At 39.7% G+C, this 18,723-nt stretch overlaps 6 protein-coding genes across 6 annotated transcripts; 5 read left to right on the top strand and 1 right to left on the bottom strand.

The window, feature by feature from the left end:
• Nucleotides 1-441: 441 nt before the first annotated feature.
• On the bottom strand, nt 442-1,973 carry MELLADRAFT_74362 (uncharacterized protein; the record flags this gene model as incomplete). The annotated part of the gene is made up of 4 exons (XM_007407027.1): nt 442-457; nt 529-1,102; nt 1,209-1,646; nt 1,716-1,973. 4 exons carry the CDS (start codon nt 1,795-1,797, stop codon nt 442-444), a joined length of 1,110 nt encoding a protein of 369 aa, XP_007407089.1.
• A 4,119-nt stretch (nt 1,974-6,092) lies between these two features.
• On the top strand, nt 6,093-7,144 carry MELLADRAFT_95800 (uncharacterized protein; the record flags this gene model as incomplete). Its single annotated transcript, XM_007407311.1, has 4 exons — nt 6,093-6,112; nt 6,348-6,729; nt 6,801-6,857; nt 6,932-7,144. 4 exons carry the CDS (start codon nt 6,093-6,095, stop codon nt 7,142-7,144), a joined length of 672 nt encoding a protein of 223 aa, XP_007407373.1.
• Nucleotides 7,145-9,295: 2,151 nt separating this feature from the next.
• MELLADRAFT_104009 (uncharacterized protein) lies at nt 9,296-10,240 on the top strand (the record flags this gene model as incomplete). Its single annotated transcript, XM_007407312.1, has 2 exons — nt 9,296-9,386; nt 9,741-10,240. 2 exons carry the CDS (start codon nt 9,296-9,298, stop codon nt 10,238-10,240), a joined length of 591 nt encoding a protein of 196 aa, XP_007407374.1.
• A 2,354-nt stretch (nt 10,241-12,594) lies between these two features.
• Nucleotides 12,595-12,918, top strand: MELLADRAFT_95799 (uncharacterized protein; the record flags this gene model as incomplete). The annotated part of the gene is made up of 2 exons (XM_007407313.1): nt 12,595-12,668; nt 12,744-12,918. The coding sequence occupies 2 exons, from the start codon at nt 12,595-12,597 to the stop codon at nt 12,916-12,918; spliced, it is 249 nt and encodes an 82-aa protein (XP_007407375.1).
• A 1,408-nt stretch (nt 12,919-14,326) lies between these two features.
• MELLADRAFT_95798 (uncharacterized protein) lies at nt 14,327-15,122 on the top strand (the record flags this gene model as incomplete). Its single annotated transcript, XM_007407314.1, has 5 exons — nt 14,327-14,368; nt 14,470-14,584; nt 14,667-14,775; nt 14,843-14,992; nt 15,071-15,122. 5 exons carry the CDS (start codon nt 14,327-14,329, stop codon nt 15,120-15,122), a joined length of 468 nt encoding a protein of 155 aa, XP_007407376.1.
• A 269-nt stretch (nt 15,123-15,391) lies between these two features.
• Nucleotides 15,392-15,693, top strand: MELLADRAFT_95797 (uncharacterized protein; the record flags this gene model as incomplete). The annotated part of the gene is made up of 2 exons (XM_007407315.1): nt 15,392-15,407; nt 15,497-15,693. 2 exons carry the CDS (start codon nt 15,392-15,394, stop codon nt 15,691-15,693), a joined length of 213 nt encoding a protein of 70 aa, XP_007407377.1.
• Nucleotides 15,694-18,723: the final 3,030 nt, after the last annotated feature.

Below are 18,723 nucleotides of genomic sequence, written 5' to 3'. Positions count from 1 at the left end.
GAACCCCAAAAAAGCATAAAAGAATAACATACAGGCAAACAAACGGAAAAAAACTAGAGAAGAGTAAAGTCTTTTGTCTTTGGAAGGTGATTCTTCTTTTCAAAATCTTCATTCAAAACTCACACAAAAAGCACCTAAAAGGCAAACATAAAAGACATGAAAGTGAACCTTGATCATCAAAAAAGAAACGGTAGAGATAGAACATGAATTTTGATGATCAACCAAAAGAAAGGCAAGAGCCTAAAAATCGATTGAGTTGATTCGAGGATGTAATCAAATGTAAAATGAAATCGATTTGAATCAAAAGCTAATCACATACGGAAAAATTGATGATGGGTGCGTTGAAATTGCAAAAAGGCTTAGAAGGATTAAGGAAGAGAATGTCGAAGGAAATTGAGAAAAAGGTTGGAGTAAAGGTCACCGATCATCAATACGTATTTCTCATAATAAAGAGTCCCTGAAGATTCAAAGTCAGTACCTTGAATTGATAGGTTTAAAAAGAAAGAAGAGAAGATAAAAAACACTAACATCTTACTAAACACATGTAAGACAGCTGAGACTACCTCAAGTTGAAGTTCATCGCCTGGTACCATCTCTGCTCGACTTAGTCTACCAATCTCCACCAAGTTTGCATTTGTCACATCTGTTCCACCAGTCCCAACTCCAACACTTCCTCCAGGTGTACGAGCATGAGCTGGGGTAGATCCGAAAGGCCACTGTGAGAACTCGGCTAATAATTCATCACATTTTTGAAATGCGGCCTCGCGTGCATCGTAAGAGAGGTGGACCAGTGCGTTTTCGAGTACGTTAGCAGCAAAAGCCGCACAAACCATACAAACTGCTCTTAAAGTCCTATAACGTACATCAGATGAATAAAGATCCGTACTAGGAATCGCAACCGTGCGAGAAGTGAGAATTGATAGGGTACGACGTAAGACATCGTCTTTGAAGGTTGAATCGGAGATCGGATGAGTGGCCATATCGAAGAGTAAAAAGTTACGTTTCTCGGTCCTAAGTACTCCTTTATCCACTAGTCCCTTTGCAAGTCGTTCACGAACTTGTTTAAGTTGATAACCAATCTTCATCACATTCCAAGTCTCACCTATATTCGAGTGAAACCGTTTTTTGTCCGTGAAAATTGTTTTTACACTGAATAGTCAGTATGATCTGGCCTCTTGGTGCTTTCGTTTGAGAATACGAAGGCTCACCAGACATGAGGTCAATCCAAGTTCCTACGCTCATCTTTTCGCTGACTTTCATCATTTTCAAAGCTTCATCTAATAAGACTTCACCTGTCAGTCTATCATCGATCACCTCGATATAACGATCAGGTAATGGAAACCTCCTTCGATTCGGATCTCGAACCATAGCAATCCGATGTCTTAAGGCCAATTCAAGAATTATACAACCTCTAAGTGTGTAAGAGATATTATCGTTCCAAAATGATAAATAACCTTGTTTGTCTTTAAGTCCCAGTAAAATGATTTCTTCCATGACAGTTAATTTAGGATTTAATGAGTTTTCTTGTGATTCATCCAAGTCTCGGGGATCATAAGCTATTTTATGATTACTAGTTGAATTATCACCGGGATTTGCGGATGAGTTGGTTCGATTGAGGTGCTCAGGTCTTTGAGAAGGGTTAGATCCTTTGATGGTAGAGCTCAGCTCATTATTGATAGTGTTAGGTGTAGAATTCGAATCAGGCGAGCCAGCACGACCACTGGTAGCAGGTGAACTAGCAGATGCAACTCCACCTACACGACGACGGGATAGGCCACCAGCTGAACTTGTAGCCATCTCAGATGATTTATGGGATAAGTCGATGAATGAAAGGTTCGAAAGTGAGACTGGAATTTGAAAAGGTGGATTGAGTCGAGTTAAGTTGAGGTTGGTTCGTCGATTGTGAGGTTGGTCGAGGTTGAGAGGAGCAGTGGTTGTTGTAGTTTGAGAATTGTTGAGAAAGGGAAGAACTCAACAATGCAGTATGTACTCAATCAGGTTAAAATAAAAATACAGTTTCAATCTCAACTGACCTCACCTCTACAACACGATGGACGAGAGAAGAGGGTGGAGGGCAAACCCCGAAACCCGAAACGAAAAGCCTGTACGTGTTTTCAACTTTCGAGTAACGCTCATTCATCCTGATTCCTCATGCACCCTCACCATGGAAAGCTATTGCAAAACCGTGCCAGGTTACTTCCAATTGGTAATTTGACTTATTGAACGCATCAAAGTGATAAGCAAACTTTCATATCTGTCAGCCTCCGAGCATAGACTAACCAAAGCCAAAGTTTAAGAGGCTAACTATAAAAACATAAAATATATTTCTAAATTCTGATACAACTTGTGTCTAGTTTCAAAGACAGCAATGAACATTATCATTCAAAAAATCCAAATACTAAACATTGTTTAAATAAAAGAAACCTTGCGCCTAGTATCAAAGGCAACCATCAAAAACTAAGAATCATACTCAACATAGAGTTCCTTTTCAAAAGATAGCCCAGTCTCACTTGCACGGCAAAGGTTACAAGTAAAAACCCTCCTGGCAACAATGGAAAATACCACAAATCCAAATAGTGTGGCGCTAACCAAGTATTGAAACAAATACTCCATCAGTTCTGCAGTGAGTACAACCACAAGTTGGCCAACCAAAGGAATGATCACAGCCCCCATCTACTACTAGCTAGGCTCTGGCAGGCCAGAGACTACCACAACTTCATGGGGACTTCATGAAAACTTCAGAGAAACTTCAGGTAAATTTCCGAGAAACTGCATGGCAACTTCAGAAAAGCTTCCTTTTCTCTGGAAACTTTGTTTCTCCACATAAAAAAATGCACAATTTCTGGCAGATCCCAATGGTACTATTACAGGATACAAAGTAGAGCCGGGCACGTGCCCGGCTTTGTGCCCAGTTTTTTTTGGCAGTAAATTTGAATTCTGGGCCCGGACTTTTGCCCAGAAAATCAAAATTTACTGCCAAAATAATTCCGGGCACATGCCCGGCTTCTACTTTGTATCCCACATATCTACACCCCTGTACAGAGCTGTAGTGGTGAGTTTCCAATTTCTCCAAGAAAATGCTTGATTATTGATGCACACCTTCAAAGTCTCATAATCTCTACTATCTTTGAAAAAATCTGGAAACCTTATTTATCCATGTAGAAAGATTTACAATCAAGGTGTACAAATATCAATTCTCAGAGAGTTTGTCAGAAGGTTTCACAGAACAACAGATACCAGAATTTTCTTTCTGTTGTTCTGTTTGTGATATATATATTCAGCCAAAGTTCAAGTTCAACTGCCTAAACCATCAAAACTTGGTTCAGCTCAAACAAACCAACAATTGACTGCTATCTGAAATCTCAGATCAATCACACCAAACTCACATCCATCAAAATAGTCAGTCAAGAAAAAATTTTGGTCCTGTTGACTAACTATTCCAAAATCATCACAGGCAGAAAGTCTCATTGATCTTATAACCCCTTCATCAGGTCAAGTCAGTGCCTTCTAAATCTTCATTCTTGACTCCAACCCTTTGAATATTAGGAAACTGACTCCAATACTCATAGTTTTTGCATTTTCTACACTTTCAAGGTAGCCAGTTGATATTTATGGTGTACAAATATCAAATCTGTCAATTTTCAGACAGTTTGCCAGAAGGTCACACAGAACCCCAGATACCTGAATTTTGTTTCTGTCGTTCTGTAGCCAAAAAAAATCCCTCTGCAGCTTCTGCAGCCTCACTTCCCTGCAGCCCCACTTCCCAATCAAACTCTGCATCCGCTCTCATAGTTAAATCTACCAAAGGCACACCCACCACCAGCCAACCAAGTTCCCCTCAAAAAACTTCAACTCCATTCCTAACCCCCTTAACCTTTCAAGTTTATCCTTCCACCCTTCAGGCTCTCCAAATCAACCCGGTGTCCCCCAATTTCACCTGAGGAATTTATCCCGCACCTCTCTTGCAACTGGCTGGCTTTGGATCTTTGTTTGCTTTGATGGCCTCTGTGTCCCAAACATCCAACATATCTATTCAAAAGAAATCAAAGCCCACTGCCAAGAGTAAACAAAAAAAGAAGCCTCAGTCATCATCTACTCAAAAAGCAACAACAAGCAAGATACCAAAACCAAAAACACTTTTGACTGGAAATAAAATAAATGTACTAAGCTTACTGTTGTTGAAGAACCTTCCAATGATGTTGGAGTTCTTTGTTTTCGTGTTTTTCTTTTTATGCTATCAAAAGTCATTTCTGATAAAATACATTTATTACAAATACATTTTTATTATTTCATTTCTTTTCTTTCATTATTTCATGATGTCATATTCATTTCCAAATTTGTATCATGACATCATTTTATTTCATTTGTAGTTTCTTCTTTGCTTTATAACCTGAACCTCTTTGCAGTCATTTGTAGTTTTTCTTTTCTTTCTCATCTGACTGTATCCATTCAATCTTATTATAAGATTCTGTCGGACTTTGTTTTCTCTTTCATCTTATACTAAGATTGTTTCTGTTTGGTTTCAGGTAATGAAAGCTTTTTAGATCTGACTGTATCCATTCAATCTTATTATAAGATTCTGTCGGACTTTGTTTTCTCTTTCATCTTATACTAAGATTGTTTCTGTTTGGTTTCAGTCCAACAAATGAGACCATGGAACCTACTTCATTTTGAAAGGCACCAGTGAGGTGGGAAGATGACAAGAATGATCAAGGTGAAAGTGCAATGAGTCTGCTTTTGAAGTGGGTCACAACTTACAGTAATTGGGCTCAATACAAGGACAGAAATATTGTCAAGAAAACCACTGTGGAGGGTTTGATTGATTACTTGGCTGAGAATGGTATTGCTTGACACAAGATTAATACCGTTATGGACAAGGTAGGTGGGCTTATCAAGGGCTCCCTAACCGGGCACCAAAACACGAATGAGCCCCTTTTGGAACGTCAATTAACTTCTTTGGAGCCCCTTCACCATTGATGGGGCAACAAATATGAAGAAAACAACTGCAAGGGCTCCCAAATTGTTTGGCGCTGGACCGACCCCTGCATGTCAAACATCACTGGCCCTTCAGCAATACGCTTCATATAGAAGTTCCTCCCCTCTCCCTCACAATACTTTCCTTGTCCGATTTTCTTCCTCAATTTCCTTGTCTGATTTTCTTACTTCTATCACTTAATCCCAACTTTAAATCACTGAACCCCGTAATAACTCAGTTCATACATACCTGTTCAAATCAACCATCCCACTCTCAACACAGAATCCATTCACTTGAACACACGATCTTTCCCACTTTAACACTTGATATAGTGTACAGTATGGACCACCCAAACCCCGTTCCCCCACAACAGCCGGTGACATCCGAAGCTGTACATGTACATGTACATCCAAATTCTCATTTTATTCAAACAAACCACATGATCCATCCACATCCAAGTCCAACTCCGAGCGGAATCATACCATCACATCTTGACACTTGCTTTCCTACCCCGTGATTACCATACCCTCCCTCCGCTAGGCAAGATATATCAGGTGCACCACCACCACCTGGAACATTGTTACCACATTCTGCCTCATTGTCGTCGTATTCTCAACCTGCTGCTGGACCATACTCACAAACTAATTTGTACTGTCAACCTCCTCCACCTTCTTTGTATTCTCAACCTCCCCCAATTTCTTCTTTTCTTTTGTATTCTCAAGGTCCTTCACCTCACTTGTACTTTTACTCTCAACAACGTTGGACCGGTTACGTTATTTTCAATGTGTAACGTGTTGTACCATAACTGGGTTACGATATTGGTCGGGGCCGTTTTTGCTAACGTACTTACAGGTACGTTAGCAAGCTATGTCACGGGTTTTTTTTTTGTGAAATTACGTTGGCATTCTTGTGACAGCCTTGGTTTCATATTTCGGCACGTTACATGAGGATTCCTGAAGAATTTCCGTTATCGGCGATTGTCCAAGCTGATGCAACCAATAGGTCAGCTCACCACCAATCATGTACGATGATGATGTGACCAACTGGTTGCATCATCAACTCACTCGACGGACCGCAACCCTCAACACCAACGGATGGTCGATCTTGAAAGAGTCAAATGTTTTCAGCCCCACTGATGTAAGTGTACCCTTGTTTTCAATCCTTTCCTCCTTATCTTTGTTATGTTTGGATTCTAATAATTTCGAATCCTTTCATTTTATTTCCTGATATCCCTTCAATAACCAGAACGTAAGGGTCTTCTTCACCTCTACCATCTCTTCCTGATCTTTGTTATGATGTGTTTCTAATATCTGTTTCAAATCGTTTTATCACCTGATTTCAATACATAGATATATCAATTGGTTTCTCCAAGTTTCACTTCAACTTCTCATCAACTCCTTTCCAAACTGTGTGGAGACTCTGGTTGTGAAAGTGATTGTTCACAACCTCGTCGCACCTCACGTGTTACCACTCCTCTCCGATTGACACCAGGTATGATTCAACCGTCTCAGGACAGTCGACGTGGACTTTTTCTCCCTTCTTTGCAACCTCCTCCGTTGGCTGGAAGCTCTGCGGCCAATCCAACTGGCCGCAAACAAGGCCGATCGACCTCTAGATCTGAATGCGAGACCGTAGTCAGTCACATCGCCTCCAAACCAGCTAGTCAGATCGTCTCCAAACCAGTTGCAAGATCCAACCGCAGTGGCATTGAACAAAAGAAGAAGACCTCTGTTCCCCAATCGAAAGGAAAGAAAGTAAGTTTCTCATCCCACAACACTTTCCCAATCTCAAATCTCTCACTTTAGTTTGTTTCTGTCTTTTGTAGGCTGTTCCCACCGCGTCTACGTCCACCGCTGCTACGGGAGATTCAAATCGAAACCAAGTAAGTGCTTGATCTCCATAATGCTAATCTATCTATTTCTCTTTCTAAAACAGTTATGTTTCTTATTTCTTTAGAGTGTCGCTCCCTCGGTATCAACCCAAGGTCATTCCAGAGACCTGCGCCAAGACTCTGACAATGAGAATGCTAGGATCCGTAAAAAATCAAAGAAATCTGAAGCCAACCCGGAACGCAAGGAGGAAGTCTATGATGCTATTGAGATATACTTTGAGGAACCAACACCTGGTTCAGAAGATGTAACACCTGATTATGTTTTTGTATTATCTTGATCCTCGTTTCTTAGTTTTCCTTTTCAATCTTTACCTTATGAATCCTAGATGACTGATGTTTGTTTGATTCTTGTTTCAATCTAGGATCCAGAATTCCCTTTTGACTATAAGTGTGTTTGGTGTGGAAAAACTTGCCGAGGACATGCAACCACGCTATTGAATCTCAAGATTCACCGTGATGATTCCAATCAGCAAGGAAGATCAAAGGTAGGTTGCCCCCGTCGCAAGGAAGTCATTGCTCGTGGGTGCAAGCTTCCTCCGAGTGTTGCCGAGGTCAACGCCAAGAAACAAGCAGACACCCACAAAGTTTCAACAATGAATAACTTTGTCACAGTGACTCCCAAGTTCGATATGAAGGTTTTCAATCAGCTCTTGACACTATGGCAGGTACGGCAAGCCCTGCCATGGTCTTGAATAGAAGACTCGATGCTTCAAGCAGCTTTCTGGTATGCTCGACCTGATGCCCGGCTTTACAACCGTAAGTGGACCACCAAGGAGGCAAAAAATCTCCATCTTAATCTAAGAGACACGGTCTACAGGGAGCTAGAAGTGAGTAGTTCTCCTATGGTCTCTCATTATTTTGAAATATATAACAATTGTCTTTCTCTTCTTTGTATTTCATATTCATGTAGTCCATTCCAGGAAAATTCACATTGACACACGATGTTTGGACGGTAAAAGGGAATCTTTGGGCTTTCATTGGTGGTGTTGCTAGCTATATCGACGACGACTGGAATTATGTGTCTTGCCATCTAACCCGGAAAAAAGTTGCTCATCATCATAAAGGTGCTTGGCTTGCAGAGCCCTTGGTGACTGTACTGAAGAAACATGGTATCTACAAGAAGATAAGTCTTTTATATCTATTCTATCTTTTATATTTTTTCTAATCTTCTCTCTTCTTACTTTCTCATTTCTTCTGCTGACATGATATATATTGATCTATTACATGCTAGCTCATACGACTGACTCGGCGTCAAACAACGTGACATTGGCAGCCGAGATGCATCATCAACTTCAAGAACACGATGGCTATAGCTCAGATTACTCATGGGATCCTGAGACCATGCACATCAAATGCATGTGTCACAAGATCGGTCTTATTGTCAACGCCGGAATAGCTGCCCTGGGTCTTCCAATTCATAATAAACGGCACGAAGTTCTAGGTTTCTTCCCTTCACCAGACGACTTACTGTTAAGATATTCATCTTCGTTTTGGTCAAAGATTCATCACAGAGAGATGTTAAGAGGTGATATGTAGTGTTAGCGAGTGGTTAGTCTAAGTGATGGTTAGCGAGTGGTTAAACTAATGCATATGTATTAGAAGGAACGGTCGTACTGATGTGACAAGAGGGATGTTGGGAAATTGAAGCAAGGGGGTTATGAAATTATTTGGGTCGTGCTGTGATTTCTACTTTTATTGTTCGCGTTTCTCCCACTTCTGATTCTTTTCTGTGTCGAAAAGAATCAGTAAGTAAAATTCACTCTTGTTCTCATTCTCCTAGTTATCAACTTATTTCACTACGCTTCATATTAAACTAATCTCTACATTTTTGTTTCTTCTCAACTAAAAGATAAAAATCTTAACTTGTCTGTTATTAACTTTCTTACCTACGCGTGTTTAACTCGACTTTCTTCGAGCTTGCAGGTAGAAGACTTTTTCTTTATCATCTTTTCTAAATTCAGTTTCTTATACTCTATTGTGTGTTGTTTTGATTGTTTAGGTTAGTTCTCGTTCTCGTCGTAGACTAGCAGTGAAGCTACAGTCTAACGCGGAGCTTGTGCCCTCAGGTGTGTTTCTGTGTCGAAAAGAATCAATAAAAATCTTAACTTGTCTGTTATTAACTTTCTTACCTACGCGTGTTTAACTCGACTTTCTTCGAGCTCGCAGGTTAGTTCTCGTTCTTGTTGTAGACTAGCAGTGAAGCTACAGTCTAACGCGGAGCTTGTGCCCTCAGGTTAGTTCTCGTTCTCGTCGTAGACTAGCAGTGAAGCTACAGTCTAACACGGAGCTTGTGCCCTCAGGTTTCCTTCTATACTGTAGATTTCACTTCTGATAGTCTCCTCCAGCTCTGTCTGGTGTTTTGAGAACGTTATACGAATTTCTTTATATGGTAGCGAGAGTGCAAAGATCTTATCGACAAATTCACGTGTATGAGTTCAGACGCCGTCAATTCGAACGACGAATCTATTTCACTCGATAACTCTACCGATATCAAAGGCTCAGCTCCTTCAAGCCCTACCGGTTCAACTGGAACACTTCGCCAATCCTCGTCTCAATCAGCTCTTTTAACATCTGACTCACTATCTTGAAATCTAGAGTCAACAATGTCTCAAGAGATAACCGACTCCAGAACTTTTGGAGATCCAATTCAAAAGTTTTCCCAGATCATGACTAATGCTCTGAGTAAATACAAAATCTCAGAGGATCTTACTGATGGGAACTATATTGAATGGAGTCAGTCTGTAATGGAGGTATTGCGTTCACTTGAACTTCATCACTACGTCAAGGTGAAGGATTACCAGAACAAGAATCTGTCTGTTGAAGAGATTGAAAAGACGCGTTTCAATCTTACTACGTACATACTACAGCGACTAGACTCAGCCAATAAGGTCAGAACGCGAAACAAACTTACCGACCCTTCGGATCCATCAGAAATTGTGTACGATCCTTTCCTCTGCTGGACGTACCTGAAAGAGTATCACAACCGAATTTCAGAAGACAAACTCGAAGCAGTCACTCGTACACTCTATTCCTCTCAAATTTCTAAATCTGAAACTCTTACCGCCTTTGTTGATAGATTTGAAAATCAAATTCGTGAATTCTATCGCCTGAAGGGCGAGTTGTCTGATGCTCAGTCAGCCAGAATGTTGCTAGGAGCTATTACCTCATTGTCAATTGAAACAAAAGAGTACATTCATAATACTGTTGTACCATTGACTCGAGAAGACGTTGGAAGGTATCTTAGGAATTATGAAGAACGTCATGGTTGGACTACATCAACAATCAAAGAAGTTCATGCTGTCATGGCTAAATCATCAAAGAAAGAATGTACTGCCGAAGAATGTTTTGGTCCTCATATGGCTAAAAACTGTTGATCTAAACCCGAAAATGCCGACAAACGTTTAGCTTTTCTTTCAAAGTTTCGAGGAAAATCAACTGGAGGAACTTCAAACTCAACTTCTCAAACTCCACCAAGCTCTAACATTAGAGGTGTCAAAAATGTCTTTGATTCAAGCGTGAATTCAGCTTCAGCTAGTATGGCTTTACTTTCATTGAATGTGGAATACGAAGATGGAGACGGTGAAATCCTCAAGATGTCAGAAATTTATGCTGCACCATCTGAATTCGAAGAAGATCCCACCGTCAGTGCCTCGGTCTCTGCAGCTTTGTCCAACTCTTGTGATTGGGCTCTCCACGACACAGGAGCAACCCATCACATGTTCAAAGACCTCAAGTTTTTCGATCAATCATCTCTTACTAAGATTGAAGATGCAAGCAAGCGCCTAAAACTTGCAGGAGGAGATATGTCCCTGGCTGTTCACAGTCAAGGTGTTGCAAAACTGAAGGCTGGAGATAACAGTGTTTTCGAACTCAAGAACTCACTCCATGTTCCGGACTTATCTAGAAACTTAGTTGCAGGGGGTGTACTCAAGAAGCAAGGTGTTCGAGAAGTTTTTCATGATGGTCTAAATTTTTCTCTAGTACTCAAGGACCTAGCCATCTTCAACGGTTTTATGTCGGACAACAACTTGATGTTCATCTTACTCGTTCCTGTGAGTCCAGGAATCTCATACTCAGTCTCAGCATCAGTGACTGAAATCTCTTCATCGCTTCAACACCGTCGATTAGGCCATGTAAGCTCAAAATACCTTAAGTTGATGGCTAAGATGGAAAGTGTGGAGGATTTTGACTATGTGGAGGAGAATTTGAATTGTGAAATTTGTGCTCTGTCGAAAAACACTAAAATACCTCACAATAAGACCAGACCCCGAGCTCGTACTTTCTTAGAAAACGTTCATGTAGACCTCAGCGGTATCATTAGAACTACGGGTTTAAATAATGAAAACTATTTTGTCTTATTCTGTGATGATTTTTCTTCATATCGACATATCTTTCCACTCAATGATAAATCAAAAGAGGAAGTTTATGATGTTTTTATGGCCTATCTGGCCCTTGCCGAAAGGCAGACTGGCTGCTCTCTTAAGCAGTTCACCCTTGATCATAAAACTAAAGGCACAACCCAGTTTCTCGGCAAAACTGGATTATACCCCTAAGCCCTTAACAAGCTGTACACCTAAGACTCTGACCCCCTTAGGCTCAGCTGTTCCCGACCCCACCTCCTCTCTTCATCATCATTGAAAGAAATCTAAAAAGTAAGAATCCAAAAAACCGATTTGGACACGTCAAACTCCAATCAAAAAATCCAAGACTAAATCAACAAATAATCAAAACCCAAAACAACAACAAGCTCAAGAAAAAATCATGATCATGAGGAAGGAGTAAGGATTGATAGAGAATTAGGAAATCATGTTAAATCATATTATTTCGTTTCACAAGATGATGATCTTTTTAGTGAGTGATTATCTTTTTTGAGTTGATTATCTTGAAAATCTATCAACTATTGTTTTGAGATCTTTTGATTAGATTCAATCCAGAAGAATAGCTCAGCCATTGAACCTACTCTAGAATATTGGATCAAGATGTATACAGGTAAAGATTCAAATCAAACCAATTCAAACAAAGAAGCTGAAGCGGAAGGCATCACCCTTTTGATTAATTGTATTCTAAGAGTCAGTCAATTTTTCCCCTCAATAAGCTCGCTCTGATTATTAAATATGAATATTTGTCCTTTTTCAGAAATAGTGTTGTGGTTGTCACAATAGTATAGAATGATATACGAGAAGGATTCAAAAACGTTAGTAAGACACAAAACTTGCAAGGATTTTCCTTATCATCTGGAAAGAAAACCTCTTCTAATACATTGAGTTCTTTTGATTGATCACATTAGATTGCTTTCTAAATAAGTTTAGATTGCAACAAGTTGTGTATCATTTTTGTATTCAGTGGTAAAATTGTAACGGCGCACAAGACAAAGAGTCCGTCTCCAACACGCAGGTCTCACTAATTATTTTAGAGCACAGGACAAGCGTAGAGAGTACACATTCCTGATGAATCAGATTAGACATTGTGGGATATGCTTGGATGTTGGTGCAGTGCTGACTTGTACTTCCAATCAAGTTGATGAACGAAGCGAGGGTTGAATTCTTTATCTGATGGGCTCAGCAAGAGACAAGTTGAAGGTTCACGAGTTGAAGTCCTACGTAGGTTGAAATGGAAAATACTAAAATTCAACGATAACAACTTAAAATTGACAAATTCCAATCTATCAACCTGCAGTCTCATTCTCAGAACATTCCTTAACATCACCTTTAGTTTTGATACACTCAAGATGATTTCAGCTTTGTTCATTCTTAATCTCAAAGGTGAAGTCTTGATCAGTAGGTTATATCGTCCAGATGTCAAGTAAGTAATCCATCAAACTTCAACTCAAACCAATTCACTAACCAATTCTGCCTGGATCATATCAATCTAATCCAGACGTTCAATCGCCGATATCTTTCAAATCCGCGTGATCTCAAATCCAGATGTACGATCACCTATTATCACCTTAGGATCTACTTCATTCTTTCATGTTAGACATCAAAATTCATATTTAGCTGCTGTCACTAAAACCAATGCAAATGCTGTGATTGTCTTTGAATTTCTCTATTGATTGATTAATTCAACTTGCAGTTATTTTGGTAAGATGGATGAAGAATCAGTTAAAAATAGGCCATTGCTATTTGCAGCCCACAAGAAAACCATGTAGGCGCTGCCAAAACAGCGCCTAGATGGGTGTTTCCCACGAAAAAGCGCCTTCATTTATGGTGTAGGCGCTGAAAACCATCTAAAATGACGCCTACATGATAAACAACCCATGTAGGCGTCATTTGGTTATGCCTACATTCAAAATTCCAGAATGTAGGCGTAATTTTTGAGCACCTACATATCTAATTTGAAATGTAGGCGCTATTTTCGAGCGCCTACATTCAATTTTCAGCTCAAATAAGCGCCTACATACAGTCTTGCATATGTAGGCGCTCCATATCCGACACCTACAACTCCAGACTGGTCTGACGGTTAATGAAGAAGAAGTTTCAAGTTAAAATGAGAGTATTGGAAGACGGAAAAAGCAGTTCGGAGTTAAAATGAGTGTATCGGAAGATGGAAAAAGCAGCTTGGAGTTGAAATGAGTGTTTTGGAAGACAGAAAAAGCAGTTAAGCGTATTGGAAGATGAATATGCTCTTTTCAACTCTGAAGTGAGCGTATCAGAAGACGTAAATAGCAGTTCAGAGTTGAAATAATTTACCTCTTTTTCCGCTTCTGATACACTCATTTTGACTCCAAACTGAGTTCAGAGTTGAAATAATTTACTACTTTTTCCGTCTTCTGATACACCCATTTTGACTCCGGCGTGACTTTTCCGTCTTCTGATACACTGATTTTGACTCCAAACTGCTTTATCCATCTTCCGATACACTCATTTTGAGTCCAAGCTGCTTTTTCCGTCTTCCAATACTCTCATTTTGACTTGCAAATCGTTCTCCATTACCCTTCAGACCAGTCTGGAGCTGTAGTTGCCGGATTTGTAGCCCCTACATATGCAGGACTGCATGTAGGCGCTTATTTGAGCGCAAAAATTGAATGTATGCACTCACTTTTAAAAATGTAGGCATAAATTTTGAGCGCCTACATTGGATTTCCCATGTAGGCGCTCGAAAATAGCGCCTACATTTCAATTTTTGAATGTAGGCGTAACCAAATGACGCCTACACGTTAAAAAACCCATGTAGGCGTCATTTTGGATGGTTTCCAGCGCCTACATCATAAATGTAGGCGCTTCTTCGTGGGAAACACCCATGTAGGCGTAATTTGGCCAGCGCCTACATGGTTTTCTTGTGGGCTGCAAATAGCAACGGCCTAAAAATAAGTTTGTTTTCATTTATGAATTACTGGATGGTAAGTCCTTTTTAAAAAATTTTGAGAGATTCAATGGGTTGACTTTTGATTGGGATTTGGTTTTTCCACAGAGACATTGGATTTTGGGTATCCTCAGAATAGTGAAATTGATACCTTGAAGATGTATATCACCACAGAAGGTGTTAAAACTGAACAAGCTGTCGTTAGTCATCTTTATCGATCTCACATTATACAAACTAGAAGCTAACTTATATTTTTTAAATTATAATCAATTCACTTAAAAAGTGAGAAGATTCATCAAAGATTACTATTCAGGCTACCGGTGCTACTTCTTGGCAAAGGCATGATGTCAAATATCAAAAGAATGAAGCATTTGTTGATGTAATCAAAACTGTCAATTTGATCATGTCTACTGAAGGTTAGCTTCAATTACATCTCAGCTGTATCTCTCGATCAGAAATCGATTCTTAAACCTGATACTGACTTTGAGATGTTATTAGGAAGCGTTCTTTGGTCCGATATTGATGGTCAAATCCTACTGCGAGCGTACCTTTCAGGTACACCAGAATGTAAATTTGGTTTGTACAACAAATTAGTACTTGAGAACACGTAAGTTACAAGGCTCCTTGATGAGAAACATGAGCTGATGAATTCGAAAGGTTTGAGAATTAGATAGTGATCAAGCCAAGGCTATGGGTGCAAGTCATGATGATAGTTCAGTGGAATTAGATGACTGTCAATTTCATCAATGTGTCAAATTTGGCCAGTTTGATTCCAATTGGACCATTAGCTTTATTCCACCTGATGGAGACTTCGAGTTGATGAGGTAAGACTGGCATCCTCCTTTCATATGTCCTTGACCAATACTGACTCAATCTTTCACAAATCTGTGGTACATTCATAGATATCGATCTACCCACTCATTAGTTCAAGAATCAATAAATCATCAAGACTGAAACTCACCACCGAGAAAAACTTTCAAAAAACTTGATCGATCTCTTTAAAACATTAATCAATCTATCACATCAAAATTTAATCCAATATGAAACTGATTTAATGAACTCATTACATTTGGAATTCAATCAATGAGTAAATAAAAAAGTTTTAGATCCTAAAAATGAAAATCATCATAACACTCGATTTGGAAGTGATGAAAGATTAAATGAATGGGAAAAAAGGAAAGGTTTGGTTAGTAATTAGAAAGAGAGTCTTAAGAATCATATTAATGATTTCTTTGATGGGTTAGTCAAGTTACTTTTTTATGGACGGTGAAGAAGGAGATTGATAAAGTTATTTTTTTTCTACAGTGTTTTTGTTCATTGATATTGAGACTCAGATCCCAGGATTCAAATCCAATGCACCCAAGCTTTAGGACAATGGATGAATCAACTTCCTGATTGTTTCTTGGGTGGTCATTATCTACAATATTTGGGTTGGGTCTTAGAAGACAATGAGGAGGAAGATGAAGAGGCAGTTCATGTCCATGGGAAAAAAGGTAAAGGTAAAAAAAGAAAAAAATTGTCTTGATCAGCTGGTCAGAGAATGTGAAAGTAATATCTGTTTGGAAATCAATTTTTCAAAAAATTAAAACTGTTTTTTTATATAGATATAACCACAAGTTTTTAAAAAATAAGAATCAAGAATAATTCAAATTATTAATCACGCCTCTTACAAAATCAATATGTTGTGGTATAATTGAATTTGAACATTTCAATTTGGTTTCATCAAACTTAAATCAGTTTCCTCAGAGAATTTGAGGCATTGTGCAACTAATCAGGCCGGCCCGCGAAACTGACCCGCGCTGGTCGTTTCACATGTATTGCCAAATCACATATGTAATTGACAATCACTGTGTGTCCCACGCCTCAAACCATCCAGCCGCGCAATAATCAGCAAATCCAATGTGATCTGTAGCAACCCCAAAACGTAAGAACTTCACCATTGCTTTTGACCGCACACTTCCACTTCCGACATATCGATATTTTGAAAATCACCGTTACTAGATACATTGTTGTGTAATGGGCATTTGCCCTCAACCTTAGAACAACAACGCTGGCAATCAAAACAAACACGAAGTGGCTTTGGAGGATGCAATGAATCAAACTAATACTTCCATCTGTGCCTGCCACGTGCGCATCCCAGATAACAGACTAAGTCATCTGCTTGCTACCCAAGCAATGCATGGCTTTCAACCGGTGTAATGAAAAGCACACCTCGCGAATATGTCCGTCAAGACCTTTGCCCAGGTGGGATAGATGGGGACCTATGGGATAACATGGTAACCTGTCCAATTGTTTTCGGGCCTCACGAGAATGGTGCGCCGGTTTGAGGGGTTCAAGGATATTGAAATGACGCTGCGTTGACGGATATGTAATTACAAAATGACACTGCGTCGTCGGATTTGGAATTCCATATTGCTACAGTATCAAATGTACTGACCCGCGACCCGCAACCCGCGCAGGTCAGGATTTTTGCACAACCCTGCTATTGCTCACAGTTTCCTGATGTATTTGATTTGAGTATTGAAATTTTAATTGGATCTTTAAAAGGATTTTGTTTTGGAAATGAAAAAGAAATTCAATTTGAAGGAAAAAGGAAAGTTGACTAAAATTGTTTCAGAAAGTTTCAAAGAGGTTTAGTGTTTTAATTTTTTGACTTTCTTTAATATTTGATTCTCTTTTTTTGATTCTCTTGAAAAATAATATTGGCTATGGAGTTCATTGCTGATGTTATGATACTTTTTTTTTACAAAAAGGTCATTTGGATTAGTTTTCAATTACCCAGTCCTCAGTGAGTTGCGCTTCTATGCGCCCTTTAGGTCATAAAGTGTTGACTCTCTGAGTCGTAGTGAATCTGTGTGGGACAACTCCCCCCAGATTAAAACTACTCACACCTTCACGGTCAGAGTAGTTTGTTTTGGGTTACAATTTTATATATGGGAGTGCAAGTCCAGGTCTTATTCAACAAGTTACACTCTTCCATTGCCTCCACAATTTTTTCAGATGTCAGAATTCAAAGGTTTTTTTAAATTTGGTTCTTGAGCATGAGGCAAATCTCATGTAGCGCTCGAATTTGAACGAGTAGGATTCATTCCAAGGGATTATCCAGAGCCGCACCTCAAAATATTACATACATCCAAGGCAAAGACAACTTCAGGTAGCATTCAATTTCAAACTCAATGAGCTGTAAGCCAAACTCTTCCCATCAGATGAGTGAGTACCATCTACACAGGTTCATCACATGTTGGGTTTGGGCAAGTGATTCATGAAAAACAATGGGTGTGGCAACTAGATTTTACTCAGACCAAATGGTTTGCGAGACTGCTTTGATACACCTTGAGGCTTGTCATCTTGGTTTATATTGCAGGGTAGAATAATGGTCACAGCCTTAGATATTTGCAACTTTGTAAAGCTCAAGTGTGATTTCAGGTGAGGAATCAAATGCTAAGCAATTCCTTTAAGATGCCGCAATGATCACACAATACAGCGCAACACCCCAGACCTACTCTGTTTAAAATATGTATATGATTATTCTTATTTCGACCTTGTTGTATCCCACATTCCTCAAGGTCCATCACCAGAGTAATTGACCAACTTGGAATTTCTCTAAACTATCCGAGGAGCTTCTATCTCCATGTGTTCATATCCTTGTGAACCAAACACTGTAGATCTGACCAGACTCACAAGAAAGCAAAAGCAAACTGTCTCAAACTCAAAGACGTCATTGTGGGTTTGGCAGGGCGGGTGTCATTGCCACAACTCAACACTAGGAATTGGCGTAGCAGGAGCAATATAATTGGCAACTAAGCTAAGCAAATAGAACATGAGAAGCAATGGGAGCCAAATAATTTGACTGAATAAACCCATACACTACCATGGATGACAGGAACTACATCTGCACTACCACATAGCAGAGGATCCAGGTTGAAACAAGTATCTTGGGTGCAATGCCGCGGGCCACTGTTCAGTTTTTGTGTCTACCTAAAAATAAGAATGCCTAGCCGCGGCGCCCGCCGCTGATTTGCTAGTTGCGGTAGTGAATTCCTAAATAATCTACTAGGTCCAAAACTCAAGGAGCTCGGAATCAATCTTCATCTAACTTCGGGTTATGCTCCTGAGCAAAATGGCGTCTCGGAACGAGGTATGCGCATAGTCAATACCAGGGCTCGTTCCATGATTTTAGAATCTTCCCTACCTATCCGATTTTGGTATTTTGCATGCAGTGCTGCTGTGTTTCTTACGAACCGGTGTATGACCGCTGCATTGGATGGTGGGAAAACACCTTTTGAGATGTGGTATTTCAGGAAACCATCTATTAATCATCTTCGAGTGTTCGGATGTCAAGCTTACGGACTGATCAGAAAGGAGTTGAGAGATTCAAAGTTTTCCCCGGTCAGCTCTGAAGGCGCGCTGATTGGTTTTGATCAGGACAACTTCAACTACCAAATATTTGACATTTCAACAAAGAAAATCTACACCACTCATCATGCAACGTTTAATGAGAATGTTTTTCCCTTCAGTCTGTCAAACAAGAATATTGTCGAAGATATCCGTCAAC

Source organism: Melampsora larici-populina, assembly GCF_000204055.1.
Source record: "Melampsora larici-populina 98AG31 unplaced genomic scaffold MELLAscaffold_8, whole genome shotgun sequence".
NCBI lineage: Eukaryota > Fungi > Basidiomycota > Pucciniomycetes > Pucciniales > Melampsoraceae > Melampsora > Melampsora laricis-populina.
The sequence above is the reverse complement of the archived record's forward strand: the minus strand, read 5'-3'. Positions and strand labels throughout refer to the sequence as shown.